The sequence below is a fragment of the Rattus norvegicus genome, chromosome 13 (assembly GCF_021556685.1).
Source record: "Rattus norvegicus strain SHRSP/BbbUtx chromosome 13, alternate assembly SHRSP_T2T, whole genome shotgun sequence".
NCBI lineage: Eukaryota > Metazoa > Chordata > Mammalia > Rodentia > Muridae > Rattus > Rattus norvegicus.
In genome coordinates, this window is record NC_141546.1 from 47,149,099 (window position 1) to 47,170,241 (window position 21,143).

The following is a 21,143-nucleotide window of genomic DNA, read 5'->3' on the forward strand; positions in this document are numbered from 1 at the left end:
CAGCCAATATTTTTCAGATGACAAAAGTCACCAATGTGTTTTCCTTCACTGGGCGCTATACTCTGTGGTTCTTTTTTTTTTTGAAACTATTTATTTATTATAGATGAGTACACTGTAGCTGTCCTCAGACGTGCCAGAAAGGGTATCAAATCTCATTACAGATGGTTGTGAGCCACCATGTGGTTGCTGGGATTTGAACTCAGAACCTCTGGAAGAGCAGCCAGTGCTCTTAACCCCTGAGCCATCTCTCCAGCCCCTACTCTGTGGTTCTTGAGGAAATTGAATTGAAGTCGCTGTTTCTGAGAAGCTGAGTTAACAGTTACGAATACTCTTCCCACCTGTGACTTCAGCTTGTCAGTAACACCACGTTTTTCTTATCTGAGTGGTATGTATTTTGTCAAATGGACGCTGAAAGACGTCCAAATTAGGCCACAGGCCATGTTAGACTTAGAAATCCTAAAGCAGAGGGGACAGGAAAGCATGAGTGATTCAGTTGTCACTTGAGTTTCTCACTACTGTTATTCACTAGGGGTGATTGTGTCCTGGACAAGTTGGTTATACAGCAGTGCACACATCATTTAACTCCTGTCTCCTTAAGCCCTTAATTCGAGAAGACCGATACACGTATCAGATAATCCGGTACGTTGCCTAGTGTACCCGATCCGTAAAAAAAAGGGCTCCGGGGAATTCTCAGGTTCTCTTGAAACCCACTCACCTCCCCCAGTCCTTCCCTTTAACCCAGAGGGTGGAGCGCGGAGTCTCCTAGGAGACCAGAACGAACTGACTGCGCATGCGCATATCCTAGGTCCGGCTGATGCAACTTGCCGCGTGCGAGCCTGCTCTGCCCTGAGTAAGGAAGCCGACAGGGACTGCAGGCTCAGCCAATCAGCGGCCACGCACGAGGGTGAGGCAAGCCCGCCTCCCGGGAGCTGAGGGTGGGGTTCAGCAAAAGACGTTAGGCGGCGCTGGGCCGTAGGAGTAGACGCCCTCGGTCGTTCGTTTCGTCTTGCAGCTTCCGGGTTTGCGGCTGCGGCCATTTTGAGCTTCGCTTCCTTTCGCTCTCGCCCGCCACCCAGCCCTAACGTCTGTGTATTTCGCGCCTCCGTGTGGGCCGCGGTCTCCGGAAACGTTGCCGCCGCCGCCGTGTGAGGGGTCTTCTCTATGGTGGAGCGGTCTCACACGGACTAGGGCGCCTCCATTCTCGCCGAGATGGACGTAGTCGCGGTCGCCACCGCTTGCGCGAGCCGCCCGGCCGTACGGTACATCGTTCGCTACGGAAGCCGCCGCTCTCTGGGCCTCTGCTGGCGCGGGAATCGGAATGCAGTACCCACTCCGTGTCTGGGCAAGGCTAAGACTGTGTAGGCCTCGGATCCTGCCCGCTCTGACGCCGCTGAGCTCCGTACTCGTGCCCGAGAAGTTGCCAAGGAAAGGAGATGGAGACGGGAACACACAGGGCTCGGAAGCGGCCTACCTCTCGGATGGGCTCCTGGTTCCGGCTGCCCTTCCTTCGGCGTTCGCACGCCTGCACTTCCGAGTTCCCGAAGCCTTCTTCTCGACCAAATCTCGAGGTCTCCGCCCGGCCCGAGCCTCGGACCAGGTACTGGACCAAATTGCTTTCCCAGCTCCTTGCCCTGCTCCCTAGCTTGCTCCAGAAGCTGCTTATTTGGAGTCAGCTTTTCGGTGGCATGATTCCGACCAGATGGTTAGATTTTTCAGCAAGTTACAGCGCTCTAAGAGCTTTGAGAGGACGGGAGGAATCAGCCGCTCCCACAGTGCAGAAATCTTTGAATTCTCTGCGGCTGGACTCTTCTTCGGAAGACTTGGTTGTCAGTTCTCTTGATTGGCTAGAGGAGGGACTCCAGGGGCAGTGCTCGTCCTCAGACCTGGAATTGAAATTCAAGGCCCAGGAAAGAGCTTTAGACTCTACAGCGCACACTTTCCTCTTGGAGCAGCAGCTGTGGGGAGTGGAGTTGCTGCCCGGTAGTCTTCAAACCGGTCTAGTCTCCCACCGAGAACTTGGCTCTTCATCCTCTGGGCCTCTGAGTACTCAGAGCTTGGGCAATTTCAAGGTAGTTTCCTATCTCCTGAACCCTTCCTACCTGGACTGCCTTCCCCAGTTAGAGCTGCGCTGTCAGAACAGCGTCGGAGGTGGCCAACTTGTGGATTTCCGAACACTATCCCCAGAGAGCTGCTACCTTTCTGAAGATGCTTGTCACCCTCAGCCGCTGTGTGCTGAGATGTCGGCAACTGCCTGGCGGAGGTGTCCGCCCCTCTCTACAGAAGGCCTGCCAGAAATCCACCACCTTCGGATGAAACGACTAGAATTCCTTCAGGCAAACAAGGGGCAAGAGTTACCCACCCCTGACCAAGACAATGGCTATCATAGCCTGGAGGAGGAGCACTGCCTTCTCCGGATGGATCCGCAACATTGCACAGATAAGGCAGCACAGGCAGTCTCCCCTGCTGGAGCCAGCCCGCAGCCCACTGAGAAAAAAGTAGAATTGGTGGTTGAGGAAGTTTTACAGAGCCCCCAGGGAAGCAGTCTGTCTTGTGAGTTAAGTGTGCAAAAAGAATGTGAAGACTACTCAGACATAGGGGGTAACCTTCCAGTCTCTACCAGACCAGCTTGTACCAACAAACTGATAGATTATATTTTGGGAGGAGCCTCCAGTGACTTGGACACCAGCTCCGATTCTGAAAGTGAGGATTGGGATGAGGAACCTGAGGATGATGGTTTTGATAGTGATGGCTCCCTATCTGAATCAGACAGGGAACAAGACTCCGAAGGGCTTCACCTTTGGAACTCTTTCTACAGTGTAGATCCTTACAACCCCCAGAACTTTACAGCCACAATTCAGACTGCTGCCAGAATTGCCCCCAGAGACCCATCTGATTCAGAGAAGTCCTGGTCTGGCAACTCTGATGTAGGGAGTTCTCAGGCCACACTCCTTCCCCAGACCCCTGACCAGAGTTCCGGGGAGGAGGATGACTGGGAATCCAGTGCAGATGAAGCAGAAAATCTTAGATTGTGGAACTCTTTCTGTAATTCTGAGGACCCCTACAACCTTTTAAATTTTAAGGCTCCTTTCCAAACGTCAGGGAAGAGCTGGAAAGGCAGTCAGGCATCCTCTGAGGCCACAGTGGTCTTTTCTGGGCATCAGACCTTACTTTCTTGTGAGGCACAACTGTTAGAGAGCCAAGAAGACAATTGTCCAGGCTGTGGGCTGGGTGAGGCACTTTCTGGAGAAAGATACACCCATATCAAGAGAAAAAAGGTTTGTTTCCATTTACATGACTTATAATTTGTTGTATTTTGATATGGTTACAGTAGAAGAATAACTTTTCTTGTGGAGGCATAGTTGTGCATATTTTTGAGGAAGACCTCTGAGTTCATGTGCTTGAATTCTGAAATACTCAAGTGTGACCCTTCTTCCCAATATAGAGAAATGTTTTTGTCCAAATGGAAGATGCCAGCATTAGATGTTACTAGGGTTGTCATTTTGGTTGGTAGAACCTGAAGATTAGAGTGGTTTGCATGTATTTTATTTGGGAGCATGTAATGTTTCATTTTCTTGGCTATTGTGTCTTTATTCTTGTCCATTGGAATCCAGAAGAATAATACTATCAAGTAGCAAATTAGGCTTGTCTAGTTGTTTGCACAGAAGGAGTTATTGTGGTGTGTGCCTGTAATGCCAGCACTTTTGAAGCAAGTGGGGTTTTTGGAGTTTTGGGAGTCTAGGCTGGTCTGTCTATCTAGTGAGTTCCAGACTAGCCAAAGATGTATGAGTGGGACTTTATCTCTAAATAAATACATATATAAAACAAACACCCTGCCCTCAGCCAGTTGTGTTCCAAGCTGGCCAGAACTTCCAGCACAGCTTGTTTTTTTAGGTCGTGTTATATAACACAAGACCTCACTGTGAAGTCCAGGCTGGCCTTTGTGCCTGGTGTCTCAGTTTCCCAAGTGCAGGGATAATTGTGAGCCTATGGGCTTGCTTAAAACTTCATGGGGGCAGGTATGGTATGTTTAGAGTCACTGTTTAACTTCTCTTACTGCTTACTCAGCTGCAGCTCCAGTGCCTGGCAAATGGACGGTGTGTGAGTGAGCGAGCTCCTGGGTCTGAAGGACCCAGCTTTCCTAGAAACTTTATTGGGACATATCTAAATGGTAGTAATCTTGAATCTTCCTATAGTGGCATAATAAGTCATGCTAAAGAGTAGATTTTAGGATGAGAGAGCCTCTATGTTTGTTTATAATTATAAATGTATTCTTTATAATGAGGTTTGATCAGCTCTCATTATCCTCTTCAGGATAGACAAACTGCTATTCAGAGAACAGGCAAGAAACACAGCACTTGGCCCTGAAGACCTCTCGGCTTTGCTCTGCACTGCTCCGATTAGGGCTGAGATGGAGGTCGGTGGGGTAGGGCAACCAGACTAGACTTAAGGGGCTCTCTCACGCCCCTGATCTACTTTCTTACCCAGTGGGGATACTAAGATCTGTGTAGAATTGTTTTGTCTTGTGATGGTGAGGGTTGAAATTGTGGACCTGTTGCACATTAAACATTCATCTTGCCACTAAGCCAGCTACACAGCCAGCCCAAGTTACCAAAAAAATGAGTAAATAAAGCTCATAAATCATTTCCATATTATCATTATCATATTCCTTTGAATAGCTAAGGGCAACCTGATGTCTCAGTTTAGTTTAAGATGGTTGTCTGAGCGAGAACCACACTTAGATGAGGTTGTGTCAGCTATGGCAGCTATTTGACAGACCTTGGCTCCTGCCATCTGTTAACTCTGAGAATAATGAGTATCCTCTAGTCTTAGAGGGCGGCCTTGGGATCATGGACTGTGAAATACTCTGTGTTCTGACAACAGCAGATTGTCGACTTTGGAATCCTGGTTATTATAGCACTTAGATGCCATGGGAGCGGAAGCTGCTCCCTGGCATCTGGCTCCTTGTGTACAATGGTGGTGATGCCTGTTCATAGCTCATGGGGCTCAAATGAGAAAATCTGTAAAATTGTTTGAAAAAAGTTTGGCATTTGGTACACAGTATAAAAGTGCTTATTTTTATTTCTCTTGGTGACTGGGTAAGCATTAGACTGCAATATCTAGTAAGGTGTTACATGCATACTAATTGTCCTCAGGGGCATTCCTTGGCCTGATGTAAAGGGAAGGAAAGCCGTGGGCCTCAGTGGGATTAGCTGATGTAACTATTAAACATGCTTTAGAGCTATTTACTTTTTTTTTTTTTTTTTTTTTGGTTCTTTTTTTTTTCCGGAGCTGGGGACCGAACCCAGGGCCTTGCGCTTCCTAGGCAAGCGCTCTACCACTGAGCTAAATCCCCAACCCCTACTATTTACTTTTGGAGTTGATTTTTTTTTTTTTTTAAAGACATAAAGCATTCTGGCTTCATTCTCCTGATTGTCCCACTTCAGTTTCAGTTGCTGGGGTCAAGGGATGGGCCTTGACTTACTAAGTTGTCTCCATTGTGGTCACTCTTTGAGTGCTTTGTCATTGCTGGGAAAGAATTCTAACAGATTTCTGTATTTCTCTAAGGCTGACAGCAAACAAACGGAGAAACAGCTCCCAACTAACTTCTTCTGTGTGGGCAAGAGATCCAGTCCTTTTGCTGTCGATGTGGTATTAATCCTAAGATCCTAGAGTTACTCACAATGGTTTTTGTCTTTCTAGGTAACCTTCCTTGAAGAAGTTACTGAGTATTATATAAGTGGTGATGAGGATCGCAAAGGACCATGGGAAGAATTTGCAAGGGATGGATGCAGGTTCCAGAAACGAATTCAGGAAACAGAAGTCGCCATTGGCTACTGCTTGACATTTGAGCATAGAGAAAGAGTGTTTAGTAGACTGCAAGACCACGTTTCAAAGGACTTACTGTTGTACAGCAGTGCTAAGCAGAGGGAGCAGCCTGCAGCCCTCACCCACTCCATCTCTTACTTGAGAGGTTTCTCTTAAAAACAAACACTGGCAGCTGTCCTTGGACATGTTTTTAAAGAAACAACTTGTTTCTAGTGATGTAGTTTTTTTTGGGTAATGTGTCTCATTAGAAACACACAACTCCAATAATGAAGGATCTCTAATCTTTAATCCTTTCTTTTCCTATATAGTTGGATGTGGGTTTTGTTTTTTTTTGAGAGGGTCTCACTGCATAGTTGGCCTAGGTATGTAGACCAGGTTGGCCTTGAAATCGATATCTTTTTGTCTGTTTCCTGTGGCCACCATGCCCAGCTGGAAGTGTTTTTAAATATCCTCTGCTAACCTGAGATGAGAGGGGCCCTTTGAGTTTAATTCTGCACTTTCAAAATATTTTTTTCTGGAGGCAGAGGCTGGTCAGGCCAGCTGGGCTATGTGGTCCTAGAGGGCAAGCAGAACAGAACACAGACTACTGTAGAGACAGAGGCAGGAGGAGAGACAGTACCAGGTCTGCCTGGAACTCAGCTCAAAGCCAGCGTGGGGCGTTTAGCAAGACCTTTTCACTTTGAACTCAGCTGGGGAAATAGCTCAGCAGCAGAGGGCCCTGCCTACTTGTGCAAGGCCCTGGGGTCAGTCTCCAGTACTGCAAGGAGAGAAAAAAAGTCTTGGATAACCATAAGGTTTAAGCCTCATATTCAGTCCTAACTCAAATTATGCATACTTATCTAAAAACTGAGTTCTTGTATGCTTTTTCTATTCTAAAATCAATGGGTTTTATATGTTTTTTTTTTCATATATTTGTATGTCTGTTTTATATTTTGAAACGGGGGATTGAAGCAGGGTCTCACTGTGACCTTGCGTATGGCAGTCTTCCTGCTTCAACCTCCTGAGTGTTGAGATACTTGTGTTGGTTTTTGGTTTGTTTGTGTTTTGGTAGTCTAGGCTGGCCTTGAACTCATTACTTAGCCAAGGATGACTTGAAGAGATCCTCTTGTCCTCTGTTTGGATTGCACATGGCATGTGCCATACTTCCAGATGTTTTTCTATATCTAGGTCTATTTAAGATATTTCCAAGGACTGCCACAAACCCACAAGTACAGTACTTTCTTGACTGGGAAGCCGTGTTGGTATGCTTCTTAAAGGCATATGCCGTGTTGCCCAGCTGGTCTGCCAAACTTTAACATGTAATGTATTTGGTTCCTGTGCAAACTCCATTTAGAAGGCTTCTGTGTGTTGTAGCTCCAGTTGAATGCGGCTTTTGTAGCTCTCAAGAATGGGCAAAGATTGTAAAGCACTCTGGGAAGTGATCATTGCATTGTAGACTTTTAGTTTTTAAACTTAGAAGCCTAGAATTTTTCTAGGAGGTATGTAGGAGACGTCTCAGAAATTTGTTGTATGTATCTTAAAACCAGTGTTACTTATACCCTGCCTCAGCACTGGCACTTTTCAAACCCGTCTTAGTGACCCTCTAAACTTGGATTGTACAGTTCTGAGTTTTCAAGTATGAAATGTCAAATACAAAGGTCAAATCCAGGTTGGTTGTGTTCTACCTTAGATAGAGAGAAGCAAAGCAGAAATACAGATAGAACAGCCACAAAGTCTTTTTTTTTTTTTTTTTTTTTTGGTTCTTTTTTTTTGGAGCTGGGGACCGAACCCAGGGCCTTGCTCTTCCTAGGCAAGCGCTCTACCACTGAGCTAAATCCCCAACCCCAGCCACAAAATCTTAGTGTCCTCCCCGAAGCTTGCTTTTGAATAGAGTGTGGTGATTGGGCATGCTTGTTCAGGTAGCTTCACCTCTGTGCATGCGCAGCTCTTTGGTCCCAGTCCTTACCCTGGGACTGAATGTGCACTAAAGAGAGGCGCTCTGGATTGGTCGTGAGGATGAGCTTTTCTCACAAGAACTGGCAGGGTAACTACCTCAGTTTACAATCTCCTGGTTATTCCGCCTGATGTGCTCTAAGGTCTGCCTCAGTGGTGTCAGATGTCAATCCACACACAGTAGGAAGAGTGCAGTACTAGAAACCTTAGGCTTATTTTTCGAGAATCCTCATTTCTGTGGATTTTGTGCACCTGCCTTTTGTGAACTCCAGAGAGGGCGTTGCAGAATCTGGTTTAGTGCTGTGGAAATGGGCTAGTTTAAAAGCTGTGTTGTTTGGAAAGCAGGCGTGTTGACTTTAGGAAGAAAAACTGTAACAATGTGTAGACACTTCTTTTAAAACCAGACTGCAGCTTAACACTTGATTTCAGATGATTAGGTTGTTTTTCTTTCTGAGACCCTAGCACCTGTATATTTGCAAGGGACGGGATATCTATACATTGACAGTGTGTTTGAGATGTTTGAAAATTGTTCCAGATTATACCCTCACTATCAAATGAATAAATGACTGGTTAAAATAATCACGCCTGCAGAGATGGTCAAATGGTGGCAAAGACAGAAGGGTCTAAACTGAAGGAGAAAAACAAAATTACTGTCATTGTCATCGAATCCCAAGGAAAGAACACCTCCGAGGCAAGGCAGGCATGGCGGTTCTAGCTGAACACTTACACTCAGTCTTGCAGTGGTGCTTTAGAGATCTCTGTAGCATGTGAGGCTCTGTACAGGTGGGGACCCACACTTCCGAGTGCTGAAATGTGGCAACCCTTATCTAACTTGAAATCAAAACCGTCAGATTTTATTTTTTATAATTTAAGAAAAGTAGAGACGGAATGAGAAATTTTTTTTTTTTGGAATGAGATGTTTGAGTTGGTTTCAGATCATTTTACATGTAACTAGTGTAGATTTTATAGCGGAGATTATATTTGTATATAATTATTAACTAATCTGTAAATTGTAATAAATATATTTGCAATTATTAAATGCTATGTGGCATTTTTATGTATTTTGCGATGGTTTTAGTATTATGGGACAGGATTTTCAGACTTAACTCAGTTTTGTAGTATCTGATTTTGTAGACGTGCTGTAGGCGATTTGAACAGACATCTTGGTCATCTAAATGGCTTCCCATTTAATTGAGGGGAGGAGGGGAAAGGAGCAATAGTCGAAAGCCACCGTCTTAGTAATAGAACGAGACAGGTTGGATCTTACAGCCCGAGCTTTTTGAGGTTTCAGATAGTTTTCGCTAAGTTTACCAATCCTGTTTCAGCCAATAGAGAGCTGAGATAGAGCGCGCCGTGGTGTCTGGCTACCAACAATCCCCCCTGTAAGACTTAAGGTTTTACCTAAAACCAGGGCCAGCTCTCTAGCAGCTGCAAGTCCTCCCCAACGCTCACCTTTCCTTTTCCCTTCTTGTATTGTCCAATGCTATGGGGTCCTTTCAAGTTTCTCGTAGCCCTGGGAGGTAAGAAGGTATCAGATCCCCTGGAGCTGGAGTTAAGGACCATTGTGGGCTACCAAGCCAACTGCAGCCCCAGATCCCAGGATCTTTAGATTTATTTTATGTTTTTTCTGTGTGTCTATCTGCACATCAGAAGAGCTCATCTGGTCACATGAGACTACAAGTTGTTGGGAATTGAATGCGACCTCTGAAGAGCAGCCAGTGCTCTTAACTACTGAGCCATCTCTCAGCACCCCCAGAATCTTAGGGTAGACAAGGATTCCACCTACCACTAAGCTACATCCTCAGTCCTTTTTTTAAAAAACAAAATGAAAGGGAAGCTTTGTGTGTAGAAGCTTCTTCGTTCTTGTGTGTGCGCAGCGGATCCTCAGCTGGAGTTAACAGGTTGCAAGCTGCAGGGAGTGCCAGGAAGTAAAGTCACTTCCAATGCTCTGCGAGAATAGCAGGTACCTTAACTGTTCAGCCATTTCAAGCAGCTGCTTTTTAAATTTTTTTTATTATCTTATGTATGAATACTCATGCACACCAAAAGAGGGCACTAGACCTCATAGATGGTTGTGAGCCACCATGTGGTTGCTGGGAATTGAACTTAGGACCTCTGAGAGAGCAGCCAGTGCTCTTAACCGCTGAGCCATCTCCTGCATCCCGTCTTTATTTTTTAAGACAGTGTATTAATGGATCTGGACCCTTGACTGTGCTTTCTGGGTCCTGGGATGACAGGCACATCACACACATGCATAAACCATGAGACCGGTTTTCATGTGGCTGCCATGCAGCCAAACTCAGGTCTTCGTGTTGGTGCTGCAGGCATCTAACAGCCATCTCTACCCTCTCAAGTATTCTGTAGTAGAACTGAGGGGCGGGAGAGATGGCTGAGCGGTGGAGAGAGCACTGGCTGCTCTTCCCAAGGATCTGTTTGATTCCCAGCATCCAGTCCAGGGGACCCAGTGCAGCCTCTTCTGGCCTCTACAACCACTAGGCATTAATGTGGTGCACAGATACACGCAGACAAAACACAATAAAATGTTTTGAAAGTTTAAAGTAGAAATAGGACTTTTCTCATAAAAAACCGTGTGTTGTGGAAGTAATGTAGAGCTGTACATACACATTCTCGATATATTTGCTTTCCATTTGCATGTGTGGGGGTGGGAGGGGTCATTGGGGGACCTAGAGGTCAGAGGTGGATATGGGAGTCACCCTTGATTGCTTTTCCATCGCATTCATTGAGTCAGGGTCTTTCAACTAAACCCAGGTGCTTTGAGCTGCTCAACATGGCTGCTGGGAACCAAACATCTACCACAACATTTAAAACATTTGCTTCAAATTGCATTTTATTTTGTTTGAGTGTTTTGCCTGCATTTATCTATCAGCATGCGTGGTGCCTGAGGGAGTCATAAGAGAGCTTGGAACTGGAATTAAGGACAGCTACACACCATCTGCCATATGGGTGCTGGAACCTGAGCGTACGCTGTCCAGAAGAGCGGCAAGTGGCTTTAACTACTAAGCCATCTTACAAATGGATAAATATCGTATAAGTCATAAATAAATAAAAATATTTTCTCTATATTAATTTCTATGTATTTAAATATATCTTAAAAATAAATAAATACACATTTTTCTCTTATACTACCCAGGGCTACCTGCCTAGAGAAAGCAACATCCATATAACACACACACACACACACACACACACACATATATATATGTATATGTGTATGTATATATATATAAATATATGCACACATGCACGCACATATATATGCATACACATATATAGACATAATTTCACATGTACATGCAAACACCCAGTCTCCATTCTATCAGTTCTGATTTTTTGTTGTTGTTATTGTTGTTCTTTTTTCCGGAGCTGGGGACCGAACCCAGGGCCTTGCGCTTCCTAGGCAAGCGCTCTACCGCTGAGCTAAATCCCCAACCCCCAGTTCTGATTGCTAGGGCAGCGGTTCTCAACCTTCCTAATGCTATAACTCTTTAATACAAGTTTCGTTTGTTTTGCTTTGCTTTTCAAGATAGGGCAGCTCTAGGTGGTCTGGAACTCACTCTGCAGACCAGACTGGCCTCCAATTCACAGAGATCCGCCTGCCTCTGCCTCTGCCTCTGCCTCCCAAGTGCTGGGATTAAAGGCCTGTGCTACCACTGTTCTGGAGAACCCTGACTAAGAAAATAAGTAGGGACGATTTGCCTGCATGTGTGTAGGTGCACCACTGGCATGTGTCAGATCTGAACTGGAGTGACAGATGGTCATGAGCTAGCACGTGGGTGCTGAGAGTCGCATGTAGATCCTGTGCAAGGCAAGTGCTCTTTTTTTTGTTTTTTTAAGATTTATTCATTTATTATATATAAGTACACTGTAGCTGTCTTCAGATACACCAGAAGAGGGCATCGGATCTCTTTATAGATGGTTGTGAGCCACCATGTGGTTGCTGGGAATTGAACTCATGATCTCTGGAAGAGCAGTCGGGTGCTCTTAACCACTGAGCCATCTCTCCAGCCCCCAAGGCAAGTGCTCTTAACTGTCTTGTAACCCAGGCTGGCCTTGAATTAGCTGCAGCTCAGGATGACCCCAAGAACTGGGGTTATAGATGTTTGCCACCTCTCCTGGTCCATGGTATACCCTTCGATATCACCAGAAAAAGAAGAAAAGTGACCTGTGGAAAGTGGGTTGCTTGGTCCGTGGGGAAGTTAGGATAGACAGGACTGGAGGTCTTACTGCCACAGTGTCTAGGATCTGAGCTGTCTGGGACCTGAGCTGTATGCTCCCATTACAAACTTTGGAGCAGGTTTTGTTCTTTTAAGTTTGCCCGCCTCTCATTTCAGTATCATCTGTCCAACTTCTTGCCTTTATTGTTGACTTTTTGAAAGGTAGAGGTTAGGTACCCAGTTGTTGGCCTCAAGCTGGTTGTGTAGCTGAAAATGTCAAGTTCTCCATCTTACCTTAGCCTCCCAGGTGTTGGGCACACAATACTGACTTTGCTTTCTAGCGACTTAGTTTCTATGCATTAGTGCTTTGCCTGCATGTATGTCTGTGAGGAACTGGAGTTGCAGACAGTCGCGAGCTGCCCTGTGGACACTAGGATTTGAACCCCGGTCCTCTGGAAGAGCAGCCAATGTTCTTAACTGCTGAGCCATCTCTCCAGCCCTTTAATTTGCTTTTTAACACCATGACTGAAAGCAGCGTGGGGAGAAAGGGTTTCCTAGGTGTGCACTTCCACATCAGTGTCTATCATGGAGGGAAGTTGGGCAGGACCTCAAGGCAGGAACCACTGAACCGGAGACCACTGAAGAACACTGACTTGCTCTCCATGGCTTACTCAGTTTGCCTTCTTATAACACCTAGGACTACCTTTCCAGGACTTAAAGTACAATAAATAAATACAGTAGTAATCAAGAAGATGCCCCACAGACCTGCCTCCACGCCATCCAGTGGGGCATTTTCCAGGTGAGATACTTCCTTCCAGATGACTAGCTTGTGTCAAGTTGCCAAAACCAGGACCTTAAGCCACCATGCCTGGTGACATTTTTCACTACCATTTTCTTGATTTTGGCACTTTGGGGCCCGATTCACCTGCAGAACTATCCAGTAGGTGTTCAGGATTAACAGAGCACCTGTAGAGCCAGGGACTGCTGCTGACTACTTAACAGAGCTCAGGCCAAAACCGAAGGAGTCCCAGAAGGATTTTTAAAAAGACTTATGGAGATATAGGTTCTAAAAATATTTTTCTCTTTCTGAGGCAGCAGACTAGAGATGATAGAGCAAGTTTCCAGACAACCAGAGAAACCCTGTCTCCGAGGTGTGTGTGTGTGTGTGTGTGTGTGTGTGTGTGTGTGGTGAGAAAGTGAGGAGAGGTGGGGTGGGGAGGGAGAAGGCTTTTCAGGAGAGAGAGAGAGAGAGAGAGAGAGAGAGAGAGCACGAGCTTCACATTTGATTATGAGCATTTTTTTTTAAAGATTTCTTTATTATAGATGAGTACGCTATAGCTGTCTTCAGACGTGCCAGAAGTGGGCATCAGATCTCAATACAAATGGTTGTGAGCTGGGATTTGAACTCAGGACCTCTGGGAGAGCAGTCAATGCTCTTAACCGCTGAACCATCTCTCCAGCCCCTATGAGCATCTTTTAAAGGCCCCTAAGTACCCTCTGTAACTCTAATCACAGGGGATTTGGTGCGCCTTCTTGTGACCTCTGAGGGCGGTGCATGTGTGCAGTGCACAGGTGCAGGCAGAACATGTACACACATAAAAATAAAATCAACTTTTCAAAAAAATACTTTTTGAATACAGGGTCTGGAATTTAATATATACACCCAAGGCTCTTTAAAAAAAAAGACAAAAACCGGGGCTGGAGAGATGGCTCAGCGGTTAAGAGCACCCGACTGCTCTTCCAGAGGTCATGAGTTCAATTCCCAGCAACCACATGGTGGCTCACAACCATCTGTAAAGAGATCCGATGCCCTCTTCTGGTGTATCTGAAGACAGCTATAGTGTACTTATATATAATAAATAAATAAATCTAAAAAAAAAAAAAAAAAAAAGACAAAAACCTCACTCTGTAACATGAATTGGCCAGGAACTCACTATGTAGACCAGGTTAGCCTCAAATTCAGAGACCCTTTGCCTCCTGAGTGTTGGGATTAAAAGTGTACAACTCCATGTCCAGTCAGTCTGGCTCCTGTACGTTTTAATTATTTAAGATGTGTTTATGTATATGGGCATCTTTTCTGCGTGTAGGTCTGTGCACATGTGTGTGTAGTGACTGAGGAGGCCAAAAGAGGGAGCCAAATCCCTCCAGAACTGGAGTTACAGACGGTTGTTAGCTGCCAGGGGAGAACTGAGAATCAAACCCAGGTCCTCCGGAAGAACCCAGTTCTCTTAACCAAGGAGCCAACTTTCCAGCTTTGGTTTGTTTTTGAAACAGTTTCTCGATGTGTAGTGGGGGTTCCTGGATTGGAAATCACTACGGAGGCCAGGCTGGTCTCAAACTTACAGAGATCTACCTGCCTCTGCCTGACACGCGCTGGGATTAAAGGCACGAACTACTATGCCTTGCCAAATTTTGGTTTTGTTTTAAGCAAATTTCAATAGTCAGGCCTGGTGGCTCATACCTATTGTCACAGCATGGGGAAGCTATGGCAGGGAGACTACTGAAGTCACTCTGCAGTCCAGAGTGACTGGTCTCAAAACAACACCACACACACACACACACACACACACACACACACACAAACACACACACACACACACAATCCCCTCTGGCTCTCAAATATCACCCTTAAGAGACACTTGAGGACCCTATTTATCCATCCCTTACCGTCCTTCTCATATTACCAATTAAAATTACAGCTTTCTCTGACCTCATCTTGTCAACAATTTTAGTTGTCTCTTGGCTACTCCCCCACCTATCAGCAAACTTCTTGAAAGCAGTGATTGTGTGAGCTGGAGTCCAGAACTGTGCCTGGGGGCTTCTCGTCAATAACTATGCCTTGAATGTGTTCACTGTCTTAAACTTACCTCTCATCCAGCCCTTAACTGCAATTTGGTCAATACAGCAATGTCTGTTTAGAATCAAACAGGCTGCAACTGGGGATGGAAATAGACATAGAACTTAAAGGTCCTTGGAGAAAAGCTACAGTAGTTTAATTTGTAGAATGTAATTATAAAATTCAGTGTGGCTAGGGACACCACATCAATTAATTTAAATGTCATTAATAGGGATCCTGTTAATTTATGAATTCAAACGTGAACAAATCAGTGGGGGCCTTTCTTTTCCAGAATTAATACAATGTGTGAAGAGGAGTACTGAAGTTTCACCCTGGAGGCGTCTAACATTGACTTTGGATTCCCAGCAATGCTCCGCTGAATCCACAAGATGGCGCTGACTTACCAGGTCAGAGTGTGTGACGGGCTGGTGGTTTCTGATACTCTAAATGGCAATTGCTCCCTTGGAAGGTCTCTTTCCCTACTTGAACAACCCCTGCTTTGCTTTGGCTCGCCCGCCCATTCAAGCCTGACTCCACCTTCTCGTGGTGACTTCCGGAAGTGGGGCTGGTCCTTATTAGAAATCCAAAATTTATATTTGAGCACAAACGAGGCCATTTTTCCTGCTAAACGCAGTAAATGAGTAAGGGGGCTCCGACACTGTTCCAGAGTTTTCCCAGTACGCATTTGCCTCCTGTGTACATTCCATCCATAGGGCAGTGGTTCCGGGGGATTGGGGGTAGTGTGAATGGAGAATCTGTAGGTCTGATAAGGGAGTTGTACACATAACTGGCCTGCAAAGAGGAGCCATTTGATTGTCCCCCCACCCCCACCCCTCACCCCTTTGGTAACTACACAGCCAAGGTCAAGCAGACTTAGGGCTGTTCTTTGATGGGTTAGTATTGGCCCCAAATGAGTCCAAGTCAAACCTAGATGAGATGCTGTTCTATGTCCTTCCATTTTGTGTTCCCGGGGCACTCCTCCGTGTGTTTGCATATGATTTCCCTGTACCTGTAGTGACCCAGGCGACTTCCTGCCGTATTACCCTTGCTTCTCTCTCGTGTTCTGCTTGATTTGACTTCAGGAAGAGGACCGGCACTTTCCATTGTCTGGGAATTTGCATAAAAGGTTTCTTTTTCTTTCTGTCTTCTTTCCTTTATTTCTTTTTTTTCTTTTTTTTTTTTTTTTTTTTTTTTTTGTACTTCTGATTGCCATTTTTTGGACAGGAACGGGGGTGCGGGGTAGGGGGTTGGGTATAGGTGTGTGTGTGGATATGTGTGGGGGTAGGGTAGGAGGAGTGGGGGGTGTGGTAGGGAGTGGGAGTGTGGGGGAATGGAGGGATGGGGTGGATGGGTAGGGGAGACATTCACCTTTAAGTAGAGTTCCTTCTCCAAAGACAATTTTCCAAGAGTGACTTCTCAGTTGATGGGGATGTGGTGGTGGGGTTGGTGGGGATGAGTGGGGGTGGTGAGGGTGTGGTGGTGGCCTTGGTGGGGGATGGGGTTGATGGAGGTAGGTGGGGGGTGGGGGTGGGGTGCACCCAACATTGCCAGAAGGAGGATGATTTTTCAGTGGCAAGTCCTGCTGGGGAATCCAGGGTGAGGCAGCTGTGAGCTCCTGCAATTCATTTTCCAGGTTGGCCCAGGTGGATGAGACAATAGTGTCCTTTCCTGTCCTCCCACTCAGCAGACAGCCTCAGAGCCCCTGGAAAGGTTTGCCGTTCTTGATCAGGTTTCATTTTTCCTCTACAGGTTTCCTGATGATGGCGTCATCTCTATGCCCAAAGAGTTCGTCGTCTTCACCAGCACCTCCTGTACAACCACACAGCCAGGTTGCTTGTAACAGAAGCTATGCAAACACTGCCACAGGCACCTCCCCCACGCTCTTTCATGTCTAACCCCGGCACCACCCTCCAGCTTTGGACAGCTGTTTGCTTTGGGTTTTTATTCTAAAACACTTTGTAATTCATTCATTGTATTTTTTTTTTCTTTTTCTTTTTTTCGGAGCTGGGGACCGAACCCAGGGCCTTGCGCTTGCTAGGCAAGCGCTCTACCACTGAGCTAAATCCCCAACCCCGCATTCATTGTATTTTAATTCTTTATTGCTTAGATGTATACTAATTTTAGCATAATCATTTGCTCATTATTAATATGAATTCAAAGCAAGTATGTAGTTTTTTCCTTTCTTTGGTTTTTCTTTCTTTTTTTTTTTTTAAGATTTTTATTTTATTTTATCTATGTGACTACACTGTCGATGTCCTCAGACATGACCAGAAGAGGGCATCAGATCCCATTATAGATGGTTGTGAGCCACCGTGTGGTTGCTGGAAATTGAGCTCAAGACCTCTTGAAGAGTAGTCAGTGCTCTTAACCATTGAGCCATCTCACCAGTCCCTTTTTGGTTTCTCAAGACAGGGTTTCTGTATAGCCCCGGCTGTCCTGAAACTTCCTCTGTAGATCAGGCTAGCATGGAACTCACAGAGATCCACCTGCCTCTGTCTCCTGAGTGCTGGGATTAAAGGTATGTGCCACCACTGACCAGCCAGTATGTGGTTTCTTTTCTTTTCTTTTTTTTAAAGATTTATTCATTTATTATATATAAGTACACTGTAGCTGTCTTCAGACACACCAGAAGAGGGCATCGGATCTCTTTACAGATGGTTGTGAGCCACCATGTGGTTGCTGGGAATTGAACTCAGGACCTCTGGAAGAGCAGTCAGTGCTCTTAACCACTGAGCCATCTCTCTAGCCCCCAGTATGTGGTTTCTTTTATGCCAGAGCAAAGCAGGAAATTAAGAAACAATTGCCATCGTCAAATCTTAATCCTCAGAGACTATTACCTCCCTGAGGTTGGCCTGAAGGTTCTCAGAGTCCATTCATTAAGGAATTCCTCAATTCTACCATATTTAAATAGTGTAGGCACTGAAGTTGATTTCAGTTTTTGTCTGAAGTCGTTGTTTGGCTCTTTCCAATAAGATTAGTCTTGCGCTTGGCAGTAGATGAACCCACGTTCTTCAGTAGCATGCTCTCCGGTGACCGGCTCAGCTTGTCTAGACATCAGCTCTCCCTTTGGCATCACTGGAACCTGTGACACAGGCAACAACAGTCTTTCCATGGCCTTCCTTCACTGTCTGTCCACAGCCCGGTGGAACTCCTTTCAGTCAGACACACTGGCCATCTTGAAGGTGGCTGTGGGGACTGTACATTTATTTATGTGTGTAGGTCTTTTGCTTGCATGTTTGTCTGCACCATGTGTGTGCAGTGCCCAAAGAGACCAGAAGAGGGCGTCAGGTCCCGTAGGAGTAATTGTGAGCTGCCATAGAGGATGCTGGGAATTGAACCTGGGTCCTCTGGAAAGGACCAGTGTACTTAACTGCCAAGCTGTCTCTTCAGCCCCAAAGTTTTTAGATTTTTTTTTTTTTTTTTTTTGGAAGCTGGGGACCGAACCTAGGGCTTTGCACTTGCTCTACTACTGAGACAAATCCCCAACCCCAAATTTTTTAGATTTTAAAACAGAGTTCATGTTGCTCAAGTTAGTCTCCACTGGATACGCAGTCAAAGATGACCTTGATCTTGACCCTCATGCTGTCTCCCACCGGACAAGTACAGAGATTGAAGGCTGTGCCACCACACCAGGCATGGTGGTTTGAATAGGACCTGCCCCCACGGACTCGTGTTTGAATCCTTGGACATAGGGAGAGGCACTATTAAGCGCTGTGCCCTTCGGGCTGGAGAGATGGCTCAGTGGTTAAGAGCATCGACTGCTCTTCCAGAGGACCTGAGTTCAATTCCCAGCATCCACATGGTGGCTCACATCCATTTGTAATGAAATCCAACGCCCTCTTCTGGTGTGTCTGAAGACAGCAACAGTGAATTCACATACACAAAATAAATAAATCTTAAAAAAAAAAAAAAAGAGCTGTGGTCTTGTTGGAGGAAGTGTGTCACGGTGGAGGCCGGCTTTGAGGTCTCATGTTCAAGCTGGGCCTAGGGTGGGACACACTTCATCTCCTCCTGGCTGCTTCAGATCAAGTTGTAGAACTCTCCATGTCTGCCTGCCTGGTGCCATGACGATAACGGACTGAACCTCTGAACTGTAAGCCAGCCCCAATTAAATGTTTTCCTTTATAAGAGTTGCCATGGTCATTGTGTCTCTTCACAGCAACAAAGACACCAGGTTTATATACAATTTTTTAAAAATGCATTCTGTGGGTTCGAGAGATGGCTTCAAAATTAAGAACACGGAAAGTTCTTGCAAGGACCTTTGTCTGGTCCCCGGCACGCCTCATGGATGATTCACAACTGCAACTCGAGCCCCAGGGGGAGAGGGTGCCTTTGACCTCCACGAACACCTTCACTTCTGTGCACAGACCCACCCATACACACAGCTAAAAAGAATAAAAATAATTCTTAAAAATATTTTCTGGAGGGGATGGAGAGACGGCTCAGTGGTCAAGAGCACTGGTTGTTCTTCCAGAGGAACTGAGTTCAATTCCCAGCAACCACATGGTTCACAACCATCTGTAATGAGATCCGATGCCCTCTTCTGGTGTGTCTGAGGACAGCTACAGTATACTCACATAAAAAATAAATTAAAAAGAAATAAAAAATAAATTAAAAAGAAAACTTAAAACAGTATTTTCTAGATGTAACTGCCTTGATACTTTGGTTTGAAAGCATTTTTCCAAGTGTATATCTTGTTATTTTGGGAGGTTTTGGTTGTGGCTATTTTTTTTTTTTATTACAGATTTCTTGGGGCTGGAGAGATGGCTCAGAGGTTGAGTACTGACTGCTCTTCCAGAGGATCCAGGTTCAAATCCCAAAGCCCGAAGTCCCAAATCCCAAAGTTCAATTCTCAGCATCCCCCTGGCAGCTCACAACCACTCCTAGGGGACCTGATGCCCTCTTCTGGTCTCTTTGGGCACTGCATACACATGGTGCAGACAAACATGCAAGCAAACGGTCTGTAACACTAAGATCTGACAACCTCACACATACATACATGAAGGCAAAACACCGATGCCATACAATAAAAAATACGTTAATCAAAAAAGGTTATTTATCGTTATCGTGTGTGTGTATGTGTGTGTGTGGTTGTGTGTGTGTGTGGTTGTGTGTGTGTGTGGTTGTGTGTGTGTGGTTGTGTGTGTGGTTGTGTGTGTGTATGTGTGTGTGTGGTTGTGTGTGTGTGTGTCTGTGTATGTGTGTGTGTGTGGTTGTGTGTGTGGTTGTGTGTGTGTGTGTGTGTGTGTGTGTGTGTGTGTGTGTGTGGTGTTAGAGGCAGCTGTGGGATCTGGGAGTAGAACCCAGGTCTTCTGCAATAGTGGCGACTGCTCTGTAACTTCTGAGTCATCTCTTCAGCACTGTTTGTTTTTAAGATAAGTTCTCACTATGTAGCTCGGGTTGGATTCAAACTCGCCTTAGCCTATTTGAATGCTGTGATTATAGGCGTGTACCACCATGCCCAGTTCTGTTTCAAATTAACTCTTAATTATTTATTTAATCTTATTTTGGCTGACCTTAAACTCAATATGTAGCCTCAGTTGGCTTCAAAATCATGATTATACTACTCACAACTTTTATTTTTAGAACCAGCTTTCCTCCTCTCTCTCTCTCTGTAGTCCTGGGGATTGGACCTGGTGAATTGTCCTTACCAGGCAACCAATCTGTAGCTAAGCAACATAGATTTTCACTGACTTGTAACATAATATTTCTGTGGGCATGGAACATTCTACATCTTGTTTTCTTTCTTTCTTTCTTTCTTTCTTTCTTTCTTTTTTTTAGATTTTATATATACATATATATGTATATATATGTGTATATATATACATATATATGTATATATATGTATGTATATATGTGTGTATATGTATGTGTATATATATATACACACTGTCACTGTCCTCAGACACACCAGAAGAGGGCATCAGATCTCATTAAAGATGGCTGTGAGCCACCATGTGGTTGCTGGGATTTGAACTCAGTTCCTCTGGAAGAGCAGTCAGTGCTCTTAACCACTGAGCCATCTCTCTAGCTCCCTATGTCTTGTTTTCATCCTTTTAAGGTTATTGAGACACATTTTATCTTGGGCATGTATTTTTCTTATGGGACAACCCCCGATATATTTGACAATGACAAACAGTCCAGAGTTGCTAGGTGATGATACATTCTCGTCGGTTAGGTCAAAATGGTTGAACAGCTGAAGTGAGGATGCATCATGGCTGGTAGAGAGCTTTTGACTAGACTGCACAAAGCCTCAGGTTCAATTCCCAGCACTACAAAATCTAGGTGTGGTGGCTCAGGCCTGTTACCACAGTATCAGGGGGTGGAGGCAGTAGGATCAGAACCTCAAGGCTGTCCTTGACTACACAGCGAGT

The 21,143-nt window shown here is 45.3% G+C and overlaps 1 protein-coding gene across 1 annotated transcript; it reads left to right on the forward strand.

Moving 5' to 3' along the window:
• Positions 1–990: 990 nt before the first annotated feature.
• Ppp1r15b (protein phosphatase 1, regulatory subunit 15B) lies at positions 991–8,801 on the forward strand. The gene is given in 2 exon segments (NM_001107175.1): positions 991–3,275; positions 5,701–8,801. Coding segments are annotated over 2 exon segments (2,124 nt in total). The 5' UTR covers positions 991–1,433; the 3' UTR covers positions 5,983–8,801.
• Positions 8,802–21,143: the final 12,342 nt, after the last annotated feature.